The following is a 26096-nucleotide window of genomic DNA, read 5'->3' on the forward strand; positions in this document are numbered from 1 at the left end:
ACCTCCCCCGCGGGAGCCCCCTTTTTCTTCGTAGAGAAAAAAGACTCCTCCCTGCGTCCCTGCATAGACTACAGAAAGCTTAATGACATAACCGTAAAAAACCGGTACCCGCTCCCACTGATTTCCGAACTCCTTGAGAGACTCCGGGAAGCGAAGATCTTCACCAAACTCGACCTTCGAGGGGCCTACAACCTCGTACGAATCCGCCCTGGGGACGAATGGAAGACCGCCTTCCGGACACGTTATGGTCATTTCGAGTACCTGGTCATGCCTTTCGGACTCTGCAATGCTCCCGCCACCTTCCAGCACTTCATTAACGACGTCCTCAGGGACATGCTGGATCTGTTTGTAGTCGTTTACCTGGACGACATCTTGATCTTCTCTGAAGACCTTGAGCAGCACCGCGAACACGTCCGCAGGGTACTGCAGAGGCTCAGACAGAACTCTCTCTATATCAAGCTAGAGAAATGCGAGTTTGAGCGAACCACCACTCAGTTCCTCGGATACATCATCTCCCCAGCGGGCCTAAGTATGGACCCGGGGAAGGTCCAAGCTGTGATGAACTGGCCCGTTCCGAAAAACGAGAAGGAGATACAAAGATTCATTGGCTTCGCCAACTTCTATCGGAAGTTTATCCGGAACTTCTCCAAGGTCATAGCACCAGTCACCCAACTCACCAAGAAGGCAGTCCCCTTCTCCTGGACACCCGAGGCCCAAGAGGCCTTCACCAAGTTGAAACTCCTCTTCACTTCTGCCCCAATCCTAATCCACCCGAACCCCGAGCTCCCATTTACAGTCGAAGTGGATGCATCAGACTCTGCGGTGGGGGCAGTTTTATCACAACGGACAGGGGAGAGGATGCTATTACACCCGTGCGCATATTTCTCCCGCCAGATGTCCCCCTCCGAGAAGAACTATGACATCGGGAACAAAGAACTACTGGCGATCAAGGATGCCTTCTCCGAGTGGAGACACCTGCTGGAGGGAGCCACCAACCCCATAATTGTACTAACTGACCACAAGAACCTCGAGTTCATCCGCAGCGCTAAGAGACTCTCAGCCAGACAGGCCAGATGGAGCCTATTCTTTTCCCGCTTCAACTATCTCATCACCTATCGCCCTGGATCAAAAAACGGCAAGGCTGACGCCCTCTCCAGAATGTTTTCCGAGCCCTCACAGAGTAACAAGGGCCAAAAGAACATCTTACCCGAGAGAAGGGTCGTAGGGGCCACCTACTCTAAAGAACTCCTGGGCACAATCAAAGAAGGATATGAAAATGACCCCTTCCTCTCCCACCCCACAGGCAATGTCAGCCTTACGTTTAAGAACGGTCATTGGTTTCATCAGGACCTACAACTATATGTACCAGAAATCGCACGGCTCGAAGTGCTCAAACTCAACCATGACTCCAAGGTGGCCGGCCATTTTGGCACAAGAAAGACCCAGGAGCTTCTCTCCCGCTCCTTCTGGTGGCCAACATACAAGGAGGACATCAAGAGGTACATCTCCTCGTGCACGGTCTGTGCCCGCAATAAGACTCCTCGTTCCTCTCCCGTGGGTCTGTTACAACCCCTCCCGATTCCCTCCCGCCCCTGGGGCTCGATCTCCATGGACTTTGTGGTAGACCTTCCTCCTTCAAAAGGGATGAACACCATTCTGGTCGTGGTCGACCGTCTCACCAAGATGGCCCATTTCATCCCCTACAAAGGCCTACCAACAGCCAAACAGACGGCCGATCTTATTCTCAGAGAGGTCTTCAGGCTGCATGGGATCCCGGACGACGTGGTCTCCGACCGAGGCGTACAATTTGCCTCAAAGTTCTGGAAGAACTTCTGCCTGGCGCTCGGGGTTAAAGTGAACCTGTCCTCTGCTTTCCACCCTCAGTCAAACGGGCAGACGGAGAGAACTAATCAGACCCTAGAGCAATACCTACGCTGTTTCAGCTCCCACCTGCAGGATGACTGGCTTGATCATCTCCCCACGGCCGAGTTCGCCTACAACAATGCTGAGCACAGCTCAACCAAGCACAGCCCCTTCTTTGCTAACACTGGCTCGCACCCAGTGTTCATTCCCCACCTACCCGTCGCCTCCACCCTCCCAGCAGTGGCTGAACGCCTAACAACCCTACAGGAGGCACAAAAGAACATTATAGACAACCTCCAGCTTGCCCAGAGGCGCTTTAAACAGGGAGCAGACAGACGTCGCAAACCCACCCCGGGCTTCCATGTGGGAGACAAGGTGTGGCTGTCCACCAGGAACCTCAGATTGAAGGTCCCCTCCAAAAAATTTGCCCAAAGATACATGGGTCCGTTCCGGATCACCGCACAAATCAACGAGGTCACGTTCCGGCTCGACCTCCCGGACTCCATTAGGGTGCACCCTGTCTTCCATTGCTCTCTCCTCAAGCCATACGTGGAGAACACCTTCACAGGCCGCCACTCTCCCCCTCCACCACCCGTGAGGGTACAGGGTGAAGAAGAATACGTTGTCGCAAAGATTCTCGACTCCAGGATCCACCGGGGAAGACTACAATATCTAATTGGGTGGGAGGGTTACCCTCCTGAGGATAACTCCTGGGAGCGAGAAGAAAATGTCCACGCCCCCAGACTGGTAAAAGAGTTCCACCAACGGCACCCCGGTAAGCCTGCCCCTGTGGTGCCCAGAGGTCACCTTGGAAGGGGGGGAGTACTGTCGGGATTCGAACCCGTGACCAGCCACTTCCCAGGCGGTAGCCCTGCTTACTAGGCTACCGTCCTCTCTGAACATTCCTCCCTGAAGCGTATTAGTTAACCTCAGTCTTGCCAAGCCTTGCTCATTACCCTTGATTCCCCACACCTGGTACTTCCCTATATAAGTCCAGCCCCTTGCACTCCAGTTTGCTGATTATTGAGCTCCTGAGCCTTGATCAAGCTTCTCTTCATCTGTTGTTCTTACTACTGCTGGAAGTCCACCGCTGACCAGGAATTGCCTACCGACTACACTTCTGCCTTATCCCTACCTACTGAACTGCTACCACCGTTGCCATCCGGATTGTCTGACCACGCTTACTACCTGCCTGCGGTCCTTGCCACTGGGCTCCACTCCTACCTCCAGCCAGCGGTCCTCTGACTCAGGTGAGCCTGTAGGACTGTTACACTATGGGAAAAAAGAGGTTTTCGGGGGCCCGCCCCAGGGGCTCGGAGGGTGGGATCGGTTAACAAAGCACAAGCAAGATACTCGGGTATGTGCCGACCAAGAGTGCAAAGTTCGGTATTTATACTCCTAAATCTGTGGGAGGAGTAGCAATTTTAACGTCTCATTATAGTCAATGGGGAGAATTTGATTGGTTCTGTGTGGCCCCGCCCACATTTTAGGGTCTCCGAAATGTTCTAACAAATTGCGCGTTGCCCCCATGACTAAGTGACCCAAGTTTGGTGACTTTAGTTTCAAATTTGTGCGACTGGGAGCGATTTGAAAATTTTCCCTGTCAAAGTCAATGGGAAAAACGTGGATTTTGGGGGCCCGTCCCAGGGGCCCGGAGGGTGGGATCGGTTAACAAAGCACAAGCAAGGTACTCGGGTGGGTGCCGACCAAGTCTGCAAAGTTTGGAATTTGGACTCCTAAAAATGCGGGAGGAGTAGCAATTTGAACGTCTCATTACAGTCAATGGGGAGATTTTGATTGGTTCTGTGTGGCCCCGCCCACTTTTTGGGGTCCCCAAAATGTGCCCAAAATTTTCGGGTTGACCTCATGACTAGGTGACCCAAATTTGGTGACTTTAGCGTCAAAGCCTGGCGAGTGGGAGCGATTTGAAAATGTACCCTGTCAAAGTCTATGGGAAAAAAGGGGGCTTCCGGGGCCCGCCACGGGGGCCCCGGGGGTGGGATCGCTTATAAAAGCACAAGCAACTCGAGTCGCTATAGGTCGAAGAAGTGTAGAAAGTTTGGGGTATGTAGCCCCAAAACTGTAGGAGGAGTAGCGTATAGAAAACGCGGCTAAGAATAATAATAATAAGAAGAAGAATAAGCTGAAACGCTTTTTGACTATCGAATAACAGTATGTTGGCTTTTTCAAGCCAACATAATAATAAGCTGAACCACCAACGAATAACAGTATGTTGGCTTTTTCAAGCCAACATAATAAAAGACAGAAGAATATGTAACTGTGCAGCTATTGCATAAAACATAGACATTTAACATATTCAAAAATGGCACAAATTTGACCAGGGGTTCAAAAGTTAGTAAAAGTCCTTTGTGAACAAAGGAAGTCTGGCTTTTCTGCCCAAAACCAGTTTTTACAGAGTTAGGCCTCATGCACACGGCCGTGTTCCGCGGCCGAGAGCGGTCCGTGGTAACACAGCCGGGATTCCTTCTGACAGCAGGAGCGCAAGGCGTCATTGGTTGCTATGACGCCGTGTGCTTCATGCCGCCGCTGCTGTACAGTGATACACTGGTGTAGATCTATACGAGTGTATCACTGTACAGCAGCGGCGGCATGAAGCGCACGGCGTCGTAGAAACCAATGACGCTGTGCGCTCCTGCTGTCAAAAGGAATCCCGGCCGGGTTACCACGGACCGCTCTCGGCCGCGGAACACGGCCGTGTGCATGAGGCCTTAGGCTGTGTGAGATAATTGGCTTAACCGGGTGTGGTAAGCCAACTAGGTACAGAAAATACCTCTATTCACAACAGCAAAACTACACAAAAATACATAACCCCTATCAAACTGAACAGAACCCCCACATTCAACTTATCCCCAGATGGCTTGGATCTGAGCGCTCAATATATCCGAACAGCGCTCAGATGCCACAGTCAAATCGCCATGGGGTTTAAGTTTAGCATGGGCTGATGAGAGGGCCCATAATCCTGGGGCAAGAGGCTGGCAACCAGGCTTCTCCAGCACCCAGTGGCGAGGTTGGTTTTGCCACAGATATACCCTCTTTTTTGGCATCATCTGGGATTATTTCATTTTTATTTTTTTACTTTGTATAATTTTCACAATTTTTGTAATTTTTGTGTTTTTATTCCTTGTTTTTAAATAGTATGTAAACGGATACAAAGGTTGCACAATAAACGCTTGTATAGAGGGCACATACCTTCAAATGAGGAGTGCCTGTCATAGATAGATATGAGATGGATAATAGATAGATAGATAGATAGATACATCTCAGATACTGATGTGAACACATTAACAGCTTTTACAATGAACTGTAAAATGATGATAATCTCAATAATATTTACACGTTCCTCCAGTTTAAAAAAAAAATCACAGACATATTAAATTTTTTAAACAACCACTGGAAAAAAAAATTCAAAAATTTATAGACGTTTGACAACCCTGGTCATAGAGTATGTATGGGATTCACTGGTACAGAAGAGTGAATATTGGAAATACTTACCTGCTAAATGTCTTGACAGTCCTGGTCTACAAAAGGATAATACGCTTCCCTCCAATGTACAGGCTTTAGACCCAGCTGTGTTTTGTAATCTATGCAAAATATAGAATAAGGGACAATATTGAAGGGCCACCACCTGATATTTTGGGATATGTTCTATTTCCCTTTTAGATTAGATTCACCTTTATTATCACTGTACAAGCCCACATAATGCTGCCACACAGTGCCAAGATAATATTCCTTTATGAATCTCATATAAACTTACTGTATAGAGCCCAAATGTAGTGTCCAAATAATACTCTCTTAAAGAAATACTAAATGTAAAATGAATGATAAAATAAAACATGAATAGCAGCACCAATTTCTGCTTTCTCAACATAATAGACTTCATTATACCAGTTTTCTTGTTGCACTTGGAGATAAATGTGGATAAATTGAGGTGTGGTGAGACCCAGACATGATGAGGCCTCTGAAGAAAAAGAGAAGCTTTAGCTTTATTCATTACTCAGTATTTATACTTGAATTTCATGCTGTTCAGACTTGGCCAATTGATGTCTGATCCCTGTTAAATATACATTTTAATAAAGTTTCTCTTTAAGAGGAGGTATAAACCATGTTACACAACAGAAACACAATACAATGTGATAAGGAATACGGTAAACAAATTTTTTAACATTTTATTTTATTTTTTGTCTAGCCTGACTGAAGCCAGTTGTGGCTCCAACCAAACGCATGAAGATGTAAAGGTAATACACAGACTTGTTCAGCTCCAACATATGTCCAGCTCTCTGGTCATGGGAAAGTTTCTATAGTAATTGCGGTATGGACACCGAGGGGCACAAGCACACAGATAACACCCACACGTCATGGTTTTGTTGTTTCACCTTGCCAAACTTTTGCATAGACCCTAAAATTTAGCAGATACAATTGATGATTATTGCTTATTCGGATAGTCACCCTTCTTCATGAAATATTAATTTTACTTTTTTTTTCAGCATTATTATGGGAAGCATCTGAGTAACACAAAAGATATTAAAACCTCAGCTTGTGCCGCTCCTGCAAAACCATTGCCAAAACATATTAAGGATGCCCTGAGTGAAATTCATGAAGATATAACGTCACGGTACGGAACTACTAAGTGGATTCTCATTATTTAGTTTGATAATGTATACTGGGTACAGTTAAATTTAACTTTCATTTTCAACCCACCTCATTATTTAGGCCTCTTTCACACAGGCGAGTCTTCCGCGCGGGTGCAATGCGTGAGGTGAACGCATTGCACCCGCACTGAATCCGGACCCATTCATTTCAATGGGGCTGTGCAGATGAGCGGTGATTTTCTATGCATCACTTGTGCGTTGCGTGAAAATCGCAGCATGTTCTATATTCTGTGTTTTTCACGCAACGCAGGCCCCATAGAAATGAATGGGGGTTTGTGAAAATCGCAAGCATCCGCAAGCAAGTGCACATGCGGTGCGATTTTCTCGCATGGTTGATAGGGATGAGCAACCCCGGACCCCATTAAAGTAAATTCACTGTATTATTTCCCCTTATAACATGATGGTTATAAGGGGAAATAATAGCATTCTTAATACAGAATGCTTACTAAAATGTCGATTGAGGGGTTAAAAAAAATAAACTAATTAACTCACCCCATCCACTTGATTGCGCAGCCGGCATCGTCTATCTTCATTCAGCAGGACCTGCACTGATGTCATCAAAGGTCCTTTTGCAGGTCCTGAAAGAAGAAGAAAGAAGATGATGCCGGCTGTGTGAACAAGAGGTTAAGGTGAGTTAATTTAATTTTTTATTTTTTAACCCCTCAATTTAGTAAGCATTCTGTATTAAAGGGATCCTGTCACCGGGATTTTGTGTATAGAGCTGAGGACATGGGTTGCTAGATGGCCGCTAGCACATCCGCAATACCCACATTCAGTTTTTTATCACGCGCGTGCAAAACGCATTGCACCCGCACGATAAAAACTGAATAACGCAATCGCAGTCAATACAGACACTGTTTTCTGATGTAGTACAGTATTGGTTACAGAACACCACAGATTATGGATACAACAAAATGCAACAACACTCTGCAAACACAGAATATACAGAATGCTATATTCACTATGTAAAATAAATATGAGGTACTTAGAAAAATGTACCGTATTTTGTTTAACAGATTTACTATCATTTAGTCCAGTAACTGTGTGCCAGCTCATAGTTGGTTTAAATGTGAATTTCTAGCACATTGACTGCCCGTAAAGTTATTACAAGGCCTATACCACTTAATAAATTTGGCGCATTCTGCACCAACAAACTTTTAAGGTACATCTATACAGCATTATGCGTCACGCGACAAGAAAGTTGAGAGACAATTCATGCAATGATAGTCAATGGTGTCACAATGCGACATGCTGTGACTGCAAAGATCGAACCAGATCCCTTTGGACTGTTCATCGATCTAAATCAATTCATCCGTAAACTCACTTTAAAAAGACATTTTAACATAAAGGAACTCTCCTCAGTCAACCATTGTAAAAATGACATTTTCATCTCACCCATCAACAACAAAATAGACACATGCCCCATCACTACCACCCCATTTCTACTACTATGGTGGATTATCCCGTCATCCCCTTACCCCAAAACCCCAACCTGATACCATCTCTGCTCAAAAGTAAATCCACTTTCTATCCCCTAGAAAGCAGAGATCCCCATCTGGAGAGCTATTATAACATGGTACTAGATGACCTCCAGTCACTCAATGACCTTGACCCTAAAAACACCTCCTCCAGATGTGGCAATCTAAGTACTAAAGAGAAAAAAAGCTTTAAATACTCTTAAGAACAACAAGCACATTGTCATAAAAAATGCTGATAAGGGCGGTGGAATAGTTATTTTAGATCGTGACTATTACCTTCTAGAGTCCAATCAGATTTTGTCTGATCCAAACTATTACAGGCAACTAGACAACGACCCCACGGGTCCTTTCAAAAAATCCCTGGTAGAATTTATAGAATTTGGTTTTTTATCAGGTACCATTGATAAAAAAGAAAAACATTTTCTTTCTACATCTCATCCATCCATAGCACGCTTTTACTTTCTATCCAAGATTAAGTCCCTTGTCAATCTCTCACCTCCAACCTTTCCGCCTACGTTGACAAATTTCTTCAACATCATGTCCAATCACTCCCATCCTACCTTAAAGATTCAGCCCATCTTATCAATCTGCTAGGTTCTTTTTTATGGCATAAGGAATACATCTGGGTCCCCCTAGACGTCTCATCACTCTATAGCAACATCCAACATGAAGTGAAATATTTCCTTGAGAAAGACCCCATCATGCCAGCCACCCAAAAAGATTTTATCTTAAGAGCAATAGAATTTATACTTAATCACAACTATTTCACTTTCTTGGAGACCTTTTATATACAAACCAAGGGGACCGCTATGGGCACAAAATTTGCCGCAGCGTATGCAAATCTCTTTATGGGGGCTTTCGAAGAACATCATGGTTTACTCTCTCATCCAGCAATTAAATTTTTCCGCCGTTATATTGATGATTTAATCCTCATTTGGGAAGGCAGCACAGAAGAATTGGTGTCCTTTATCGAAAACTTAAATACGAATAATTGGGGTCAAACATTCAGCTTCGAATACAATCACATTGAAGCCATCTTTTTAGATATTCACCTCACCTTAACATCTGACAAAGTAATCACTAAAACACATTTTAAGAAAGTGGATGCAAACAGCTATTTGGAATATAACAGCTGCCACTATTCTAAATTGAAGAAAAACATCCCTTTCAGTCAAATGAAAAGAATAAGAAGAAATTGTTCTGACAACCACACCATGAAGAAACAACTCGACATTCTCCGTGATCCGTTTAAAGTAAAAGGGTACCCAAAAACACTCATCAATGAACCATAAAAATAAATCAAAAGAAGGCATTAAAACCGAAACCGATCAAAATAGATACTATGAAAGACACCCAACCCAATATGATAACTCGGTACAATACTAAACATGTGATGATCAGAAAGGTACTTACTAAACATTGGGGAGTCTTGCTAAAAGACCCCATTCTAAATCACATATTACCCCCTGCTCCACAGATCACCTTTAGGAGGGCCAAACCCTCAAAAATATCATCGCACCCTCTTGCCCCAAATTTAAAAACAACAGCCCACTCTTTCCCCTACATAATGTCAATAAAGACAAAAAAGGGGCTTTTAGATGCAACATAAAAAGGTGTAAATGCTGCGTCATGATTACCGATAACCAAAAAGACATAAGAATCCCAGGCTCCAAGGAAAGATATACATTAAAACACGCAATGACTTGTGGAACTAAAAATGTTGTATATATATATTAGAATGCCCCTGTAAACTACAGTATGTCGGAAGAACCACTCAAACTCTCAGAGAGAGAATGAATGAACATCAGTCAAACATCAACCGTAAAATTTTGACACATAGTATTCCAAAACATTTTTCAGAACACCACGAAAGCAACTCCTCTCTCCTTTCAGTGACTCCTCTAGAATGGGTGCCATTTTCTTACCAACAACTCTCCAGGAAGGAAATGTATTGGATTTATCTACTCAATACATTATCTCCTTTCGGATTGAACGAATCTCTGGAATATGTGAACTATTAGTCCACTTCCGTTTTTATACTTCGTTTTTTAAGTCCAGAGTGTATTTCTTACCTTTTATTTTCATATGCTCACTGTGAGATTATCGACCTATTATGTTCTCCATCTGAGACGTGAAACTATTACTAACCCATTACTTCTGATATAAATCCTTACATATATTTCTATCATATACCGTTTATATACCCAACCCCCCCCCCCTCATTTTAATAATGGATAACTGTGCTTTTTTTATACGTGATCTTGCAGTTTAAGATACTTTGGGTTTTTTAACGTTTTTTTAACATTCTAGTAGAGATACATTTATTGTTTATTTATATGTTTACGACAGTTATTGAGACTGCAGTTAATATTGTTTTTAATGGTCACATTCTTTTTCCGAGGGTCTCTTTTATATATATTGTTTTATATATCTCTCGTTTTCTTTTCCCTATCCCCTCTACTTCTTACTTTTCACAGCCCCCCCATACATATATTTATAGATATTTATTTATTTAAATATTTTTATATATTTATTTATATGTGTATATATTTACATACAAGATAAGACTTTACTCAATGGAATCAATTTACCATATAGATGGAACCCCGAGGAGTCTCACATCACTCCTATTAATCTAAATACTTTTCACGCATTCTATATTCATTTATTATTATTGACTAATTATAATATACAGACCAACCAGTATTAGAATCTTCAGAGGGGTCCGCACATTGGAACCTTTCTTGGTTCCAGAGTTCGCTCCACTGAAAATTCATAGGAAGCTCTTACAGCTCTTTACAATAAATAAATGGGATCTAATGTACCAATTGATTATTTTACTGTCAGTACTATTTTTATTTTTTATTTTTTCCTTTCTACCCCCCAATCTTCTTTGTCATTATTTTTCTTCACTCACAATAGGGACACTGTTTTTTTCCCCCTGTCCCATTTTTTTCTTTCATTTGTCCATATTTCTTCTTTTTCTATCCTACTGGCATATGGGATCTGGCTGCGTTCCCCCTTGCGTTCCACCAGACCCAACTGGAAGTGACATCACTTCCGCCCTCGCCGCAATTCTATCGACTCTGACCAGTCTCAGCATTCTATCCCCTGACAGGTACCATCTCCCTGCTTGGACCCAGATAGGTTCCCTGTACTTGTTCATCCTCTTCCCCAGCTCAGCAGCAGTATACACGGAGGAGGACTAAGTCCGAGTGCGTTCCACGGTGGAACGCACTACTTCCCGTTTCGGCAAACCGGAAGTGATGTATTTGGATACTTAGCTGTTTCTGTCCCTAATCTTCTCCCATCCCTGACGCTCGTATTGAAACACCCTTCACCAGGAATCATGTCTGTATGGAGAGGAAAGTCATCACACGCTCATATGTATATATATTTATTTTCTCTATCACTGGTGCAGCACCTTCATTTATATGTAATGTCAATATGCGTTCCACAGTGGAACGCACCACTTCCTGTATACTCGAAACCGGAAATTATGTATTTTGATACTGAAGGGACGTTTTCCCGCCCCCTCCCTATATATACCATGCTTGTCTCTACATGTCTATGTCATTTTACTGAATGCTCCTGATGAAGGGGGACCACTAAGACCCCGAAACGCGTTGAGCACATAGCCTGCTTTTACCAATAAAGGAACCCACAAGAAAACACCCTGCTGTGGAAGTTGCTGTTTCTTCCTAACATTCTACAAGCGACCCAGGCGAGGAAGGTCTGTTTTTGTGGGTGTCATGGATTTATCCCACAAAACACCTCCCTGGTGAAGTGAGTTGTCTCTACATACTGTTTATATTATCAACAGTTTACTTTTACAGAATTTTAACAATAATATATGTATATCCAATTTTAATTCTCCAAGCCCCTTTTACTGGTTAATATATCATATCACCGGGGTGCACGTATTATTGTGTATCCCTTGACGAGAAAATTGGCGCCTAACCTGTGACACCCACGTTTTTTTCCTGTGACTGCAAAGCGAGAGTCACAAAAAAATTGAGACATGCTGGGTAGTGTGTTGCAAGTCACGCGGCTTTTACTCTATAGGCGTTAATATAAGTCGCGCACGACATGTGACTAGCCTGTGACCTGGCTGTGTTTTCATAGCTAAATCATGTCACGTGACAGCAAGTTGCAGACAAGTTGCACAAATCTTTGTGTTCCTTGACACATGTCGCCGTGTACCCTTACTAAGACTGGCATGTGTAACGAATATCTGCCCCATAATCTGCAAAATACTGTATGAAATCACATGCATAATCTAGAACTGGAAGTTCACTAGTAAATTAGGGTGTAGTCAATATATGAACACTATGCCCTGTAATATTTTTTGCTTCCTATGCTTCCTTTATTTTTTATTGTATTGTCTCTGTTAGGTATTATGGCTGTGGGCTCACAGTACCACAGTGTTTGGAGAACTGCAGGATTCTGGACCTGGGAAGTGGGAGTGGAAGAGACTGTTATATTCTGAGTAAACTGGTTGGACCCAAGGGACACGTCACTGGTGTAGACATGACTGATGAGCAGGTACTGTATTTATACTGATCAGAATTATGACAGTATCCTTATGCAGATATGATAACATGTCTATTGTAATTTGTTAGCAGCAGATAATATTCATATATAAAGTAGAAAAAGAGTAGGGTACTAGAATGGAGTGAGGAAAGCTGAAAGAGAGAGGAAAACAAATGGGAAGTGGAGGGTTAAAAGTCATTGCAGATTTACTTGTTGCTGTTGTTAACCTGTAGCCTTGCTTGGTTGAAAGGAAGATCTATTTGAGTTAGTTTTGCTCTCCATCTTTAATAAAAGGAACTTGCATGTATTCATCCAAGCGGGTTGTTATACAATTCCTCTATCTAGCTACAACTTTTCCAGGTGCCACACAGTGGTGGCAATAGGAGACTAATAATCACTGCCAGTCCTCAGGACAGGAACATGATCCTAATTTGTCACTATTTTATTTTACAAGGGCTTGACCAGTCTTCACCTTATAATACTCCTCTGTGGTTTTTGGGCAGGGAATCTCTAATTCATGTCTTTGGAGTAGCCTCCAATAGCAATTGTTGATGACTTGCAGATGGCATTTCAATAAGACACCAAAATGAAAAACAGAAGGTGGCTGTTCCAATTCATGGTCGAGGCTGGCAGAGTTCATGCAACACAGACAGCTATACAGTAGGTAGGGCCATCAGAATCCAGGTAAAGCCAGAAAACAGTTTGGGTCAAATCCAAAACAGCAAATAACAAACACCTTCACAAATGAACAGGATGCAAAGACACTTGTTCATCATGCAAGATGTGTGCCATGCTCTACTTTCTGGTATGTGTGTCACTGTGGTGAGGATATAAATTTAGCTCTACTATCTGAACTCACTGACTCTGTGTTACCTGATTACACCCAAGTCAGCAACTAAACAATCATTAACTCTTTCAGAACTGAACTCTTTGGCTAGTTATAGACCTCATCCCCTCTGCTATTTCCTTGGACAAATTGGTTAGTTTCTGTATCTTATGGGATATGGATTGCCACTTGCCTTTGACCTTGTCTGCTTGAATTATCCAACACTATCGGCCCAGACTTGAATTATCTTATTGCATGAACTCTGCCAGCTCTGACCTTCTGCTTGATCAACTATGATTTCTGTCTCCTGATTTTTCTACCATTAACTACGTCTACTCCCATCAGCTGTTGCCCAGTGACTCCAAATTAGAGGCACTGACCTCTATTCATGGCAACCCACAGGATCCACTATCAGGTAGGCCTGTCAATTTGACATTTCTGAGTGATCAGCTATTGGTTGAGTGCTGACTAGCTGACATAGATCTGTTGCTAAGTTCTAACTTGGTAAAGTGGATCTACTAAGCCAATTGTCAAGAAGAGCAGATCTTGAGTCATATGGATAGGGTGCAGTGCAGTGTGGCGAGCATGAAGATGTCACCACTTGATCATGCTGGCCCGGTGCGGTGACGTCACTGCACGCGGCCAGTATGATCACATGGTGATATCTTCACACTTGCCGCAAGTCCTTTAGTGGGCTTTCTTTAAGGAAGACGGGAGCAGATGGCCTCTCTGCGATCAAGTGGATGAGGTGAGTATAATATTTTTTAACCCTGGATTAACCCCTGAGCATCTAAATGTGAGTCTCAGATGCCTTGATCAGCGTTGAACGCTGCATGTGAGGGGTTAAATGACGAGAGGTGACGCAATCACTGTCAAAACTTTGCTCATCACTAGTTGGAAACAGTCTATACAGGGAGTGCAGAATTATTAGGCAAGTTGTATTTTTGAGGATTAATTTTATTATTGAACAACAACCATGTTCTCAATGAACCCAAAAAACTCATTAATATCAAAGCTGAATATTTTTGGAAGTGGTTTTTAGTTTGTTTTTAGTTTTAGCTATTTTAGGGGGATATCTGTGTGTGCAGGTGACTATTACTGTGCATAATTATTAGGCAACTTAACAAAAAACAAATATATACCCATTTCAATTATTTATTTTTACCAGTGAAACCAATATAACATCTCAACATTCACAAATATACATTTCTGACATTCAAAAACAAAACAAAAACAAATCAGTGACCAATATAGCCACCTTTCTTTGCACGGACACTCAAAAGCCTGCCATCCATGGATTCTGTCAGTGTTTTGATCTGTTCACCATCAACATTGCGTGCAGCAGCAACCACAGCCTCCCAGACACTGTTCAGAGAGGTGTACTGTTTTCCCTCCTTGTAAATCTCACATTTGATGATGGACCACAGGTTCTCAATGGGGTTTAGATCAGGTGAACAAGGAGGCCATGTCATTAGATTTTCTTCTTTTATACCCTTTCTTGCCAGCCACGCTGTGGAGTACTTGGATGCGTGTGATGGAGCATTGTCCTGCATGAAAATCATGTTTTTCTTGAAGGATGCAGACTTCTTCCTGTACCACTGCTTGAAGAAGGTGTCTTCCAGAAACTGGCAGTAGGACTGGGAGTTGAGCTTGACTCCATCCTCAACCCGAAAAGGCCCCACAAGCTCATCTTTGATGATACCAGCCCAAACCAGTACTCCACCTCCACCTTGCTGGCGTCTGAGTCGGACTGGAGCTCTCTGCCCTTTACCAATCCAGCCACGGGCCCATCCATCTGCCCCATCAAGACTCACTCTCATTTCATCAGTCCATAAAACCTTAGAAAAATCAGTCTTGAGATATTTCTTGGCCCAGTCTTGACGTTTCAGCTTGTGTGTCTTGTTCAGTGGTGGTCGTCTTTCAGCCTTTCTTACCTTGGCCATGTCTCTGAGTATTGCACACCTTGTGCTTTTGGGCACTCCAGTGATGTTGCAGCTCTGAAATATGGCCAAACTGGTGGCAAGTGGCATCTTGGCAGCTGCACGCTTGACTTTTCTCAGTTCATGGGCAGTTATTTTGCGCCTTGGTTTTTCCACACGCTTCTTGCGACCCTGTTGACTATTTTGAATGAAACGCTTGATTGTTCGATGATCACGCTTCAGAAGCTTTGCAATTTTAAGAGTGCTGCATCCCTCTGCAAGATATCTCACTATTTTTGACTTTTCTGAGCCTGTCAAGTCCTTCTTTTGACCCATTTTGCCAAAGGAAAGGAAGTTGCCTAATAATTATGCACACCTAATATAGGGTGTTGATGTCATTAGACCACACCCCTTCTCATTACAGAGATGCACATCACCTAATATGCTTAATTGGTAGTAGGCTTTCGAGCCTATACAGCTTGGAGTAAGACAACATGCATAAAGAGGATGATGTGGTCAAAATATTAATTTGCCTAATAATTCTGCACGCAGTGTAAGCTTGTTGACCGACATCCTCTAAACAGCTTAGCTGAGCATCTACATCAGATTTTACCAAACACTGAGGCAGCAGGGAATACTGGAAGATTTTAGCTCTGAAGTTTGCAGAATTGTTAATGTAGCTCTGAACTAAAACTATAGAAGATTTTCAATTATATAGAACATCTATGTTTTCAGGAATTATTCTTACATTCTATCAATTATTATTATTATTATCATTATTATTGTATTATTTTTACCATAGTTGCCATTATTATTATTCTTTTAATTTCTATTTTCCAGTTAGAGCTTTCAAGAAAATATATTGATTATCATACACAGAAGTTTGGATTCCAGCAACCTAATGTGAATTTCACTAAAGGTTACATAGAAAACCTGAAAGAAGCAGATCTACTGGATGAGACATTTGATGTTGTGGTGTAAGTAGTAAAGAGGTGACAGTAGAGAATAAGGGCAAATTCACATGCTGCAGATTTGTTGCAGAAATTTCTGTCTGTCGAATTAATCTGAATGGCACTTGCAGAAATCCATGTGCTTTCTGCTAACACAACCTCATTCACATATATGAAACAGATAGCAAGCCTTCATCTAGACACAAGGCTCCCAGATCCCAACACAGAGACCTGGCTACTGAGCCCAGCTGCCTATTTAAGGACAGCCAGGTGCTGCCAAAACCCACTTAAAATCCGGTCCAGTATTTGACCTCACCCGGCTGTAAATCAGCCCAGCAGCACATGGTGGGAGGAAAATACCTGTTTTCCCAGACCAAACCTCTCACTGTGTCACAGTGAGGGGGTGAACACACGCCAGACAGTCTACCCGGGACAGGGCATTTTTCCCAGTAACCGGCCTGCCCTGTGTTCCACTGAAAACTTTAAGTTTTGTAGGGAGAGAAACCATCGGGTGACCCGGGTATTTCTGTCCTTGGCCTGGCTCATCCACTTGAGAGGGGAGTAGTCAGTCACTAGGCCAGGGGCGTTGATAGGGTCTGAAGACATCCAGGGCACGAGCCCATGTAAAGCCATGCCCCCACCCCATGAAGCCACGCCCTCATCGCCACCGGGGGGGCCTTCACAGTAGTTATTAACCCCTTTCAGCAGTGCCCCCTTCAGTGAATGGGAGACATCTGAATGGGGTTAATAACTACAGTGAAGGGCCTAGCCGTCTGGGCAACCCCACAGATCATCCATAACAGTGCCATCCACAGATCCCCCTCCCCATAACAGTGCCATCCACAGATTCCCCTCCCCGCCGCTCACAGGAGTATACATTTAAAAACTGTAATCCGTATCCTGCAGTAACTTTAAATCAGCGCTATTCTCTTTACTACCTTACACTCAGCTGCAGACAGTAACAGGCAGTTCGGGCGGCAGCACTCACTCACTGACGTCACGTGCCTGCGCCACCTAGTGGGAGGAACATGCGCGTGACGTCAGTAAGTGAGCGCCGCCTGCACTGCCTGTTACCGGAGCTGAGTGTAAGGTAGTAAAGAGAGATGAGCGCTGATTTAAAGTTACTGCAGGATATGGATTACAGTTTCTAAATGTGTCCTCCTGTAAGCTCCAGCCCCGAATATTTTGACCTAACGACCCCCCTCCACCAGGCGGAATTTTCTCCTCAATAAATAATAGTGGAGAGATTCTAATGCCCACTTGATAGGCACTCTCTCTCGACTATACTGTACTGGGTCTCGGCTGGGGGGTGAGCTTGCGGCTGAGGAAGACAACGTGATGCTCCTCCCCGTTGACTTCTTGAGACAGTACAGCCTTCGGCGGCTTCGGTCTGTACTATAAACTCCCTTTTGAAGTCGGGCATCACCAAAACCGGGGACCCGCACAGGGCCGACTTCAAAGCGGAGAAAGCCTCTTCTGCCTGATGATCTCAGCGAACCATCATTGACTTGTGTCCCTTCAAGAGTCCTGTCAAGGGCGCGGCTAGAGTAGCAAAGTACGGAACAAACCTCATGTAATAGCCCACCATTCCCAGGAATGACTTTATTTTTCTAGTGGTGACAGGTCGGGGCCAATGCCGTATCCCTTCTATTTTGTTCACTTGGGGTTTGATGACTCCACGCCCAATGACATACCCCAGGTACTTAGTCTCTTCTAACCCTATCGCACATTTTTTTGGGTTAGCGGTCAGGCCAGCTTTCCGAAGGGAGTCCACTACAGCCTGCACTTTGGGTAGGTGACTTTCCCAGTCGGTACTGTGGATGACAACATCATTCAGGTAAGCCGAAGCGTACCGACGATGTGGACGAAGCCCAATGTCCATTAGTCGCTGAAAAGTGGCGGGGACACCATGCAGACCAAAGGGTAAGACCTTATATTGATACAGCCCCTCAAGCGTGATGAAGGCAGTTTTCTCTTTGGCAGCCTCCGTTAAGGGCACCTGCCAGTACCCTTTCGTGAGGTACAAAACAGAAAAATACTGGGCTCGATGAGCTCATCCACCCGGGGCATGGGATACGCATCAAATTTGGAAACCTTGTTAAGTTTTTGAAAGTCGTTACAAAACCGCAACATCCCATCCAGCTTGGGTATCAATACTATAGGACTGGCCCACTCACTTTTTGACTCCTAAATGACATCTAGCTGCAACATTAGCTGCACCTCCTCCGATATGGCTTGTCGCCGAGCCTCGGGTACCCGGTATGGTTTTAATCGGACTTTTGCCTGAGGGTCCGTGACAATGTCATGCTGGATTACAGAAGTGCGTCCGGGGAGGTCCGAGAACACATCCGTGTTCTGACTAACGAACTCCCTGGCCTCCTGAGTTTGTTTAGAGAAGAGGCTGTCAGCAATTTTTACTGTGGCAGCCGCCTCTCTTGCATCCCACAGAGGGGCCAGTACCTCTTCTCCTAGAAAACCCGGCCGCAGGCTGTCTTCTGTACAGGTTTCCCTATCTTCCCACAGTTTGAGTAAATTCACATGGTAAACCTGCTCCGGCTTTCTCCGCCCTGGCTGGTGTACCTTGTAGCTTACATCTCCAATTTTCTTAAGTACCTCGTAGGGCCCCTTCCTCCTAGCCAGGAACTTACTGTCCACGGTCGCCACCAGATCAAAAACCCGATCACCCGGGTTAAAGATCCGTACCTGAGCCTGCCGATTATAGACCAGACTTTGGGATCGCTGAGCTGCCTCCATATGCTCCCTAACAAGAGGCAACACTGTCTCTATCTGATCTTGCATCTGGGTAACGTACTAAATGACACTTTTATGTGGAGTGGGCTGTTGTTCCCACACCTCTTTGGCCACATCCAAGAGACCGCGAGGGTGTCTGCCATAAAGCAGTTCAAAAGGCGAGAACCCAGTAGAGGCCTGGGGTACCTCTCGCACTGTGAACATGAGATAGGGCAGAAGGAGGTCCCAGTCCTTCCCATCTTTAGACACTACCTTTTTCAACATATTTTTTAATGTTTAGTTAAATCGTTCTACTAGACTGTCCGTTGCAGATGGTAAACGGACGTCCATAGTTGTTTTATGTGCAGCAACTTACAGAGTTCCCTTATCACCTTGGACATAAAAGGGGTCCCTTGGTCGGTCAGAACCTCTTTAGGTAGTCCTACTCGGGAAAACATCTCCATTAACTCCTTAGCTATGAGTTTGGCCAAGGTATGTCGCAGTGGCACCGCCTCCGGGTACCGAGTGGCGTAGTCTAGAATGACTAAAATGTGTTGATGCCCTCTGGCGGACTTCGGTACTGGGCCTATGAGTTCCATAGCTATTCGGTCAAATGGTACTTCGATAATCGGGAGATGTACTAGGGGACTACGGAAATGTGGCTGTGGGCTAGTTATCTGGCAAGTCGGGCAAGACTTACAAAACTCTTCCACTTCTTTGAATATGCTGGGCCAGTAAAACCACTGTAGAATACGATCCTGAGTTTTCTGCAGACCCAGGTGACCCCTGAGAACGTGTTGGTGGGCTAGATATAACTCAAGCTTGCGATAAGCCTTGGGGACCACCAACTGTTCAAAAGGCTCACCCCGCAGTTGGTTTACCCAAAACAACATATCCTGATGAACCACAAAATGGGGAAACACTGACTCTGCCCCAGGTTGTTGTGGTTCACCATTGAAGAGGGGATTTTTGTCTCTTGGAAAATGGAGATTTATGTATATCTCCGTTTTCCATCCCTTCTATTCTATTCCTAGCAAATTGCCTTTGTTTCCCATACAACCCGATTATCCTGTGTAAAATTACACCTCTTCCAGTCCTTCATATATCTCAGGAACAACACACAACCCTCGCAGATACTTATATATAAAAATAGTTTACTGATAACATAGAGATGACAAAGCAATGGACATTATACATGGAGATACAGATAACACAATACATAGAGGACACCACCACACACAGCCACCTCAGTTCCTGTCCACCCTGGATGCTAAGCAAATGTGGCTAATAATGTGTATGTATATACAGTATATCCAGAGTCCACCAATATACAGTCTCTTCTAACCAACTCACCTCCAGTACCTGACCATTAGTACGTGTACATATAGAGACTCATGCATAAACAGCATATAATCTAACTGGTAATACAATTGCAGACTGCTAATATCTATATGTACACATATAAAGTCTACTGGGATATTATACTTATATACATACCCACATACGCACACATATAACTTAGCTTGCTCCTGCATCCATCGGTGTCCAGGAAGAGAAGCCCCCGCATCACTCCCAACTTTCACCTATATCTTGCTGTGTCCCAGCCCCCCACCATAGACTCCACCCTGTGACCACCCAGATATCTCCCCCCATCTCTTGGTCAAGAGGATGTTGTTCAACTGCCTAGGATATGCTAACAAGGGACACAATGCTACTGGCCATACTGAATGGGTGAATACCACTGGGTCCAATTATTAGGCATATTTGTGTGGTCATCAGGATGAGGTTCTGGCTGAAAGCCATATTTCCCTTAACAACCATCTACTATTAACACATTTTCCCAGGTGCGGGATAGGGTTGGGTCCTGACGTTGGGCGTTACCAAAATTATCCCTGGAGACATTGAGGTCTGCCAATTCAGGACCCGGCGGCAAGTCCGCCACGTCTCCCCTCATCACACTTAGCGGGGTTGTCTCCCCCTCTTCCACAGTAGTGGCGGTAACCCCTACCGCTGGCCCTTTGGTCTCAGGTTCCCAGGGTTCTGGTCTCCCTCCTGAGCCGGGCCACTCTGCTAGAGTTGCCACTGTCTCATGGGTATCAGTCACTCTCATAGCAGGCCACGGTGCTGGGAAGCCCGGGAAGTCTCTCCCTATAATGAGTTCATAATGTAGATTTGTGGCGACAGCCACCTCCCTCGTGGGTCCATCTACCGGCCACCGTAGTTAGAGACACTAGCGCGGTGGAGTAGTCTTTTAAGTCTCCATGGCTACAGATCACCCCGACTTTCCTGCCAGTATACTCAGTGGACCGCACCAGGGTAGCCCTTACTAGGGTCACCAGACTCCCTGAGTCCAGCAGAACCTCTGCCGGAGTGTCTCCCACTTCCACCTGGCACAAGTGATCTAGAGACTCTGGGGTACCTGTTGCACACAGCCTCCTGGCATATAGCGACTGAAGGTAGCCTTAGTTAGTGTCCATGGGCTCAAACCAATGCGAACAGTCATTCCTTACATGGCCAGGCTCCTGACACTGCCAGCAGACTATCGGAGCCAGGTCTGCCGTGGGTACATCCCAGGCGGGTTTTATTGGTTAAAATCTCCGGGCCTGGGGTGGAGATTTCCGGGGTTTACCAACACCCCTCCCGACAGAACCCTCCTTTAGATTCCTAGTAGCTTCATAGCGTTCCACCAGGTCCACCATCTCAAGGGCATTGCCAGGAGACACCTGACCGATTCAGTGCTGGAGACGGTATGGTAAAGCCCTCCAGAACATATCGGCTAACAGACGTACCAGTATAGCAGAGGTGAAGTAAGTTATAATACTGGGGTCTTGCAGGCTCAGCCTGGTTGAACCCCCACTGATGCACCTGCTGGGCCTGAACCAACACATTCACCCCCAGTCTTGCCAGAATGTCACCCTTGACTTTCTGGTAGTCAGCCACTTGGTCGTCCATCAAGTTGAAATACACCCGCTGGGAATTGGATGCCAGGAATGGAGCGATGACCTCAGCCCACTGGTCATGGGGTAGCTTTTCCCTGATGGCCACTTTCTCGTACATCACCAGGTAGTTTTCGATTTCGTCTGCAGGGGTCATCTTAGGAATCGCGGCACGGACTGCTTTCCGGGCATTGTGGACGCTTGGGGTTGCTCCTGCTGTCTGCAAAGCCATCACGTGTTGTAGCAGCAACTGGTTAGTCTCCTGCTACTGCTTATTAGACTCGCGTTGCTGCAGGTTTGTCTCTCGCTGCTGCAGATTAGCCTCCATGAGGGTCTTCACAACAGCCTCCATTTTGTGATGGGGCACTGGTTTTAATACAGCTGGTTTAATGTATGACATACAACCGTGCCTGAAGAATGCAGAAACCAAAAATATAGGCGTTCACTGCTCTTGCCTGCATCCTCCACCAATTGTGGGGTTTCGCTCTGGTAGACAGGATTAGCGGACGCAGTATAGAGGCAACAACAAGTTCTTTGGATCAAACAGTTCAGTGTTTTATTCACACTTCAGGCAAGTGACAAAACAAGCAGTCATAATCAAGCAAAAAGTCACATTGCAGTGTTGGTGGTAATTCACACAATGCAGCAATTCTGCCTCAAATAGTCCTTGACCATAGCAGCACCAACCTGTTTTCACGCCAAACCGGTAGCAAGCCTTCATCCAGACACAAGGCTCTCAGATCCCAACACAGACACCTGGCTTCTGAGCCCAGCTGCCTATTTAAGGACAGCCAGGTGCTGCCAAAACCCAGATCGGCACTTAAAATCCGGTCCGGTATTTGACCCCACCTGGCTCTAAATCAGCCCAGCAGCACATGCTGGAAGGAAAATACCTGTTTTCCCAGACCAAACCTCTCACTGTGTCACAGTACTAATCTTCCCGACAAAATGACAGACACCACATTAGGACCCATGGTGGATGACTATTACTTTTCAAATTACATTCCTCGCTAGCAAACATACAGGAGAATACAGCTCTATTATATCCAGTGACATCTCCTGTAATGTAGACTTTTCTTTCCTCATCTTCTCCATTCAGATCAGACCTCCATGATGATTTTTTCAGCTATGTCTCATCTCTGTGGAGTTTGCCACACAGATATCTTAGGTTCCTACTTTTCCATTATCCTCCCCACCTTCTGAACACCCCATCCTGCCTGCCCCCAATATTGTGTCCACTGTGCTCCCCAATTGCACACTGCAGAAACAGTCTCCCTGCAAATACTAGTACCACGCTGATAGTGCCCCCTTCAATAATTATAGACACACATGCTCTCAATAATAGTGCCCCTGATAGTAGTAGTACTGTAAACATAGTATCAGTATCTCCCCTACACTGATACTGTGCCAGGGTGCGAGAACCCCCCTCCCCCCCCCCGCCCCTCCCAGTGATAGTGCTCCCAAAATTCAAAATTCCCACCAATAGTAATAACCGGCTCCCAGAGTGCCCTTAGAGGTAACAGTGCCCCTACAGTGCCCCAATAGTAATAATGTCCCCTATTGTGCTCCCTAAGTAATAATGTTCTCTATGGGCCCCAGTAGTAATAAAGCCCACCATAATATCCCCAGTAGTAATAATGCCCCTTTATAATATGTGCCAGTAGAAAAATTACCCCTTATAATAGTGCTGTAATAATTGTGCTACACTGATACTATGCCAGGGTTCCCCTCGCCCCCACAAAAATAGTTTCCAAAAATTCCTACCAATAGTAATAATCCTCTCCCAGAGTGCCCTTAGAGGTAACAGTGCCCCAATAGTAATATTGTCCCCTATTGTGCCCCAGAAGTAATAATATTCTCTATGGGTCCCCAGTAGTAATAAAGCCCACCATAATATCCCCGTTGGTAATAATGCCCCTTTATAATATGTGCCAGTAGAAAAATAACCCCTTATAATGTGTCCTATGGTCCTATGTGTACAATGACGACAGCACAGAGTACTACCATACAATTCAAAGAGAAGATGTTCTGTATTGATGGAGGGTGGCCCTCAGAATAATTTCCTCAAATGGCCCAAGGAACCCCAGTCCAGCACTGAAGTTTTTATATGAGTGTGTCAGCTGGATGGTGAGATTTGGGAGAAAGTGAGAGAGCGCTCCTCTAAATCGGGGGAGCACAACCTGTGGCTCAGGTAGCCACATGCAGCCCTCGATACCATTCTGTGCAGCCCTCCAACCATCTGGTAACAAACAAGCCTGTCTGTGTCTAGTGGCTGCTCATATGTATTTTTAATGTATTCTTCCATTAGATGGGAGTTCTGGAAATGTAACCAGACATTTATGGTATTCATGTTTGATATGTCATAAATATTTTAGTTGGTCACACCCCTTTAAAGGGATTGTGCAGCAACTAATATTGAGGGGTTTTTTTCAGAATAGGTCATGGGGATCCGACCCCTGACACTCCCGCCGATCAGCTGTTTGAAGAGGAGACGTCGCTCATGTCAGCATTGCTTCCTCTGGTGCAGTGTAATCTTAAGGAAGAAGTAGCGCTCACATGTGCGCAGCCTTCTCTTCAAACAGCTGATCGGCGTTGGTGACCCCCACCGATCAGATATTACTGGCTGCACAACCCCTTGAAGTTTTATTTTCGGGGGGGGGGGGGGGGGATTTTATCTGAGTGTATATTATGCACTTTACTGATACCGATTACCTGTTTCCTGCAGATCTAACTGCGTGATAAACCTTTGTGCTGACAAAAAGACTGTGCTTAAGGAAGTCTACAGAGTTTTAAAGGTAACACTAATAGCTATCAATTTTTCACACCTTCAAGGGATTGTCTGCTTTATTTATATTGATATCCTCGGGATAAGTCATCAATGTGAGATCGGCGGGGGTCTGACTCTCGACAACCCCACCGATCAGCTGTATGAGAGCTGCCTTCTCTTCTCTGTTTACCTGCTCGCAGTTGCAACTGCAGCAGTGAGCAGGTGTAATTACAACTATGGTGTCCCCATTTACGTCAATAGGAAGGAGCCGTCCCATAAAAGTGAATGGGGACACCTTAGTTGTAGTTACACCTGCTTACTACTGAGATTGCGACAGAGGCGGACTGGGAACTTAAAGGGCTTCTGTCACCCCACTAAACCTTTTTTTTTTTTGCTTACTTTTAATCCCCACACTGCGATTTATGCCTACATAATCAAATTAATCATTTTGGTCCTGTAGATTTTGTTTAAAACATGCTTTTAAAATATGCAAATTACCTTGCTACCAGCAAGTAGGGCGGCTACTTGCTGGTAGCAGCCGCATCCTCCGATCTTAAAGACGCCCCCTCCGCATTGTGATTGACAGGGCCAGCGGACGAGATCTTTCTCTACTGGCCCTGCCTGTTAGCATTCAAAATCTGGCGCCTGCGCCGCGGCCGTACCTGTCTTCAATCGGCGCAGGCGCATTGAGAGGCGGCCGCTCGCTCGGCCGCTCCATCCTCAATGCGCCTGCGCCGGATGTAGATGTGACGGATGTAGGTGTCCCCCGTTTTGTAGTTGGGTCCAAATTAATGGAAGACAGGGCCAGCAATACCGTATTGTGGCACATTATACCACCCCAACAGAGCCAAATACTACAGTCCATCACAAAATACTGCCACCAGTAGCACAAAATACACCCTCAAAAACTTCAACTGGTCAGCCATGAGGAGGGCTCAAGCATCCCCCTGGGCATCGGCCCACCGGGAAATTTCCCTGTAAGGTCTATGGCCAATCCGCCCCTGGATTGGGACGACGAGTAGGTAAACAGACCAGAGAAGGCAGCCTTTGTATGAGCATAGCCTTCTCTTCAAACAGCTGATCGGCGGGAGTGCCAGGTGTCGGATCCCCACAATCTGATAGTGATGACCTATCCTGACGATAGGTCATCAATATAAATAAAGGGGACAACCCCTTTAAAGTTTAAGCCAGCAGCATGAATGATATGATTAGAGATGAGCAAATCTATTCTAAGTGAATCAAATTCGTTATAAATTTCCTGAAAACCAGTGTCCAATCAAATTTTTTTGGGGATTCATCCTGCACAAATCAGTCAAATTTATATATTAAAATACAGGGAGAATGAGAAGATGAAGAAGGAGGATCACATGACCCCACCATGGTCATAATGACCCCCCAACTTACTCATAATGCCTTGCCTCAGC

The 26096-nt window shown here is 44.9% G+C and overlaps 1 protein-coding gene across 1 annotated transcript in view; it reads left to right on the top strand.

Annotated features, from left to right (window-relative positions):
- The window catches only part of LOC121005523 (arsenite methyltransferase-like), a 79458-nt gene that overhangs the window by 8213 nt on the left and 45149 nt on the right, over nucleotides 1-26096 (top strand). The window contains exons 2-6 of the mRNA XM_040438295.1: nucleotides 6071-6119; nucleotides 6369-6496; nucleotides 12406-12556; nucleotides 16130-16266; nucleotides 24631-24700. Of these exons, the coding sequence (XP_040294229.1) occupies nucleotides 6071-6119; nucleotides 6369-6496; nucleotides 12406-12556; nucleotides 16130-16266; nucleotides 24631-24700 (535 nt within the window). The remainder of the gene's footprint in view (nucleotides 1-6070; nucleotides 6120-6368; nucleotides 6497-12405; nucleotides 12557-16129; nucleotides 16267-24630; nucleotides 24701-26096) is intronic.

Source organism: Bufo bufo, chromosome 6, assembly GCF_905171765.1.
Source record: "Bufo bufo chromosome 6, aBufBuf1.1, whole genome shotgun sequence".
In the NCBI taxonomy this organism is placed as follows: domain Eukaryota; kingdom Metazoa; phylum Chordata; class Amphibia; order Anura; family Bufonidae; genus Bufo; species Bufo bufo.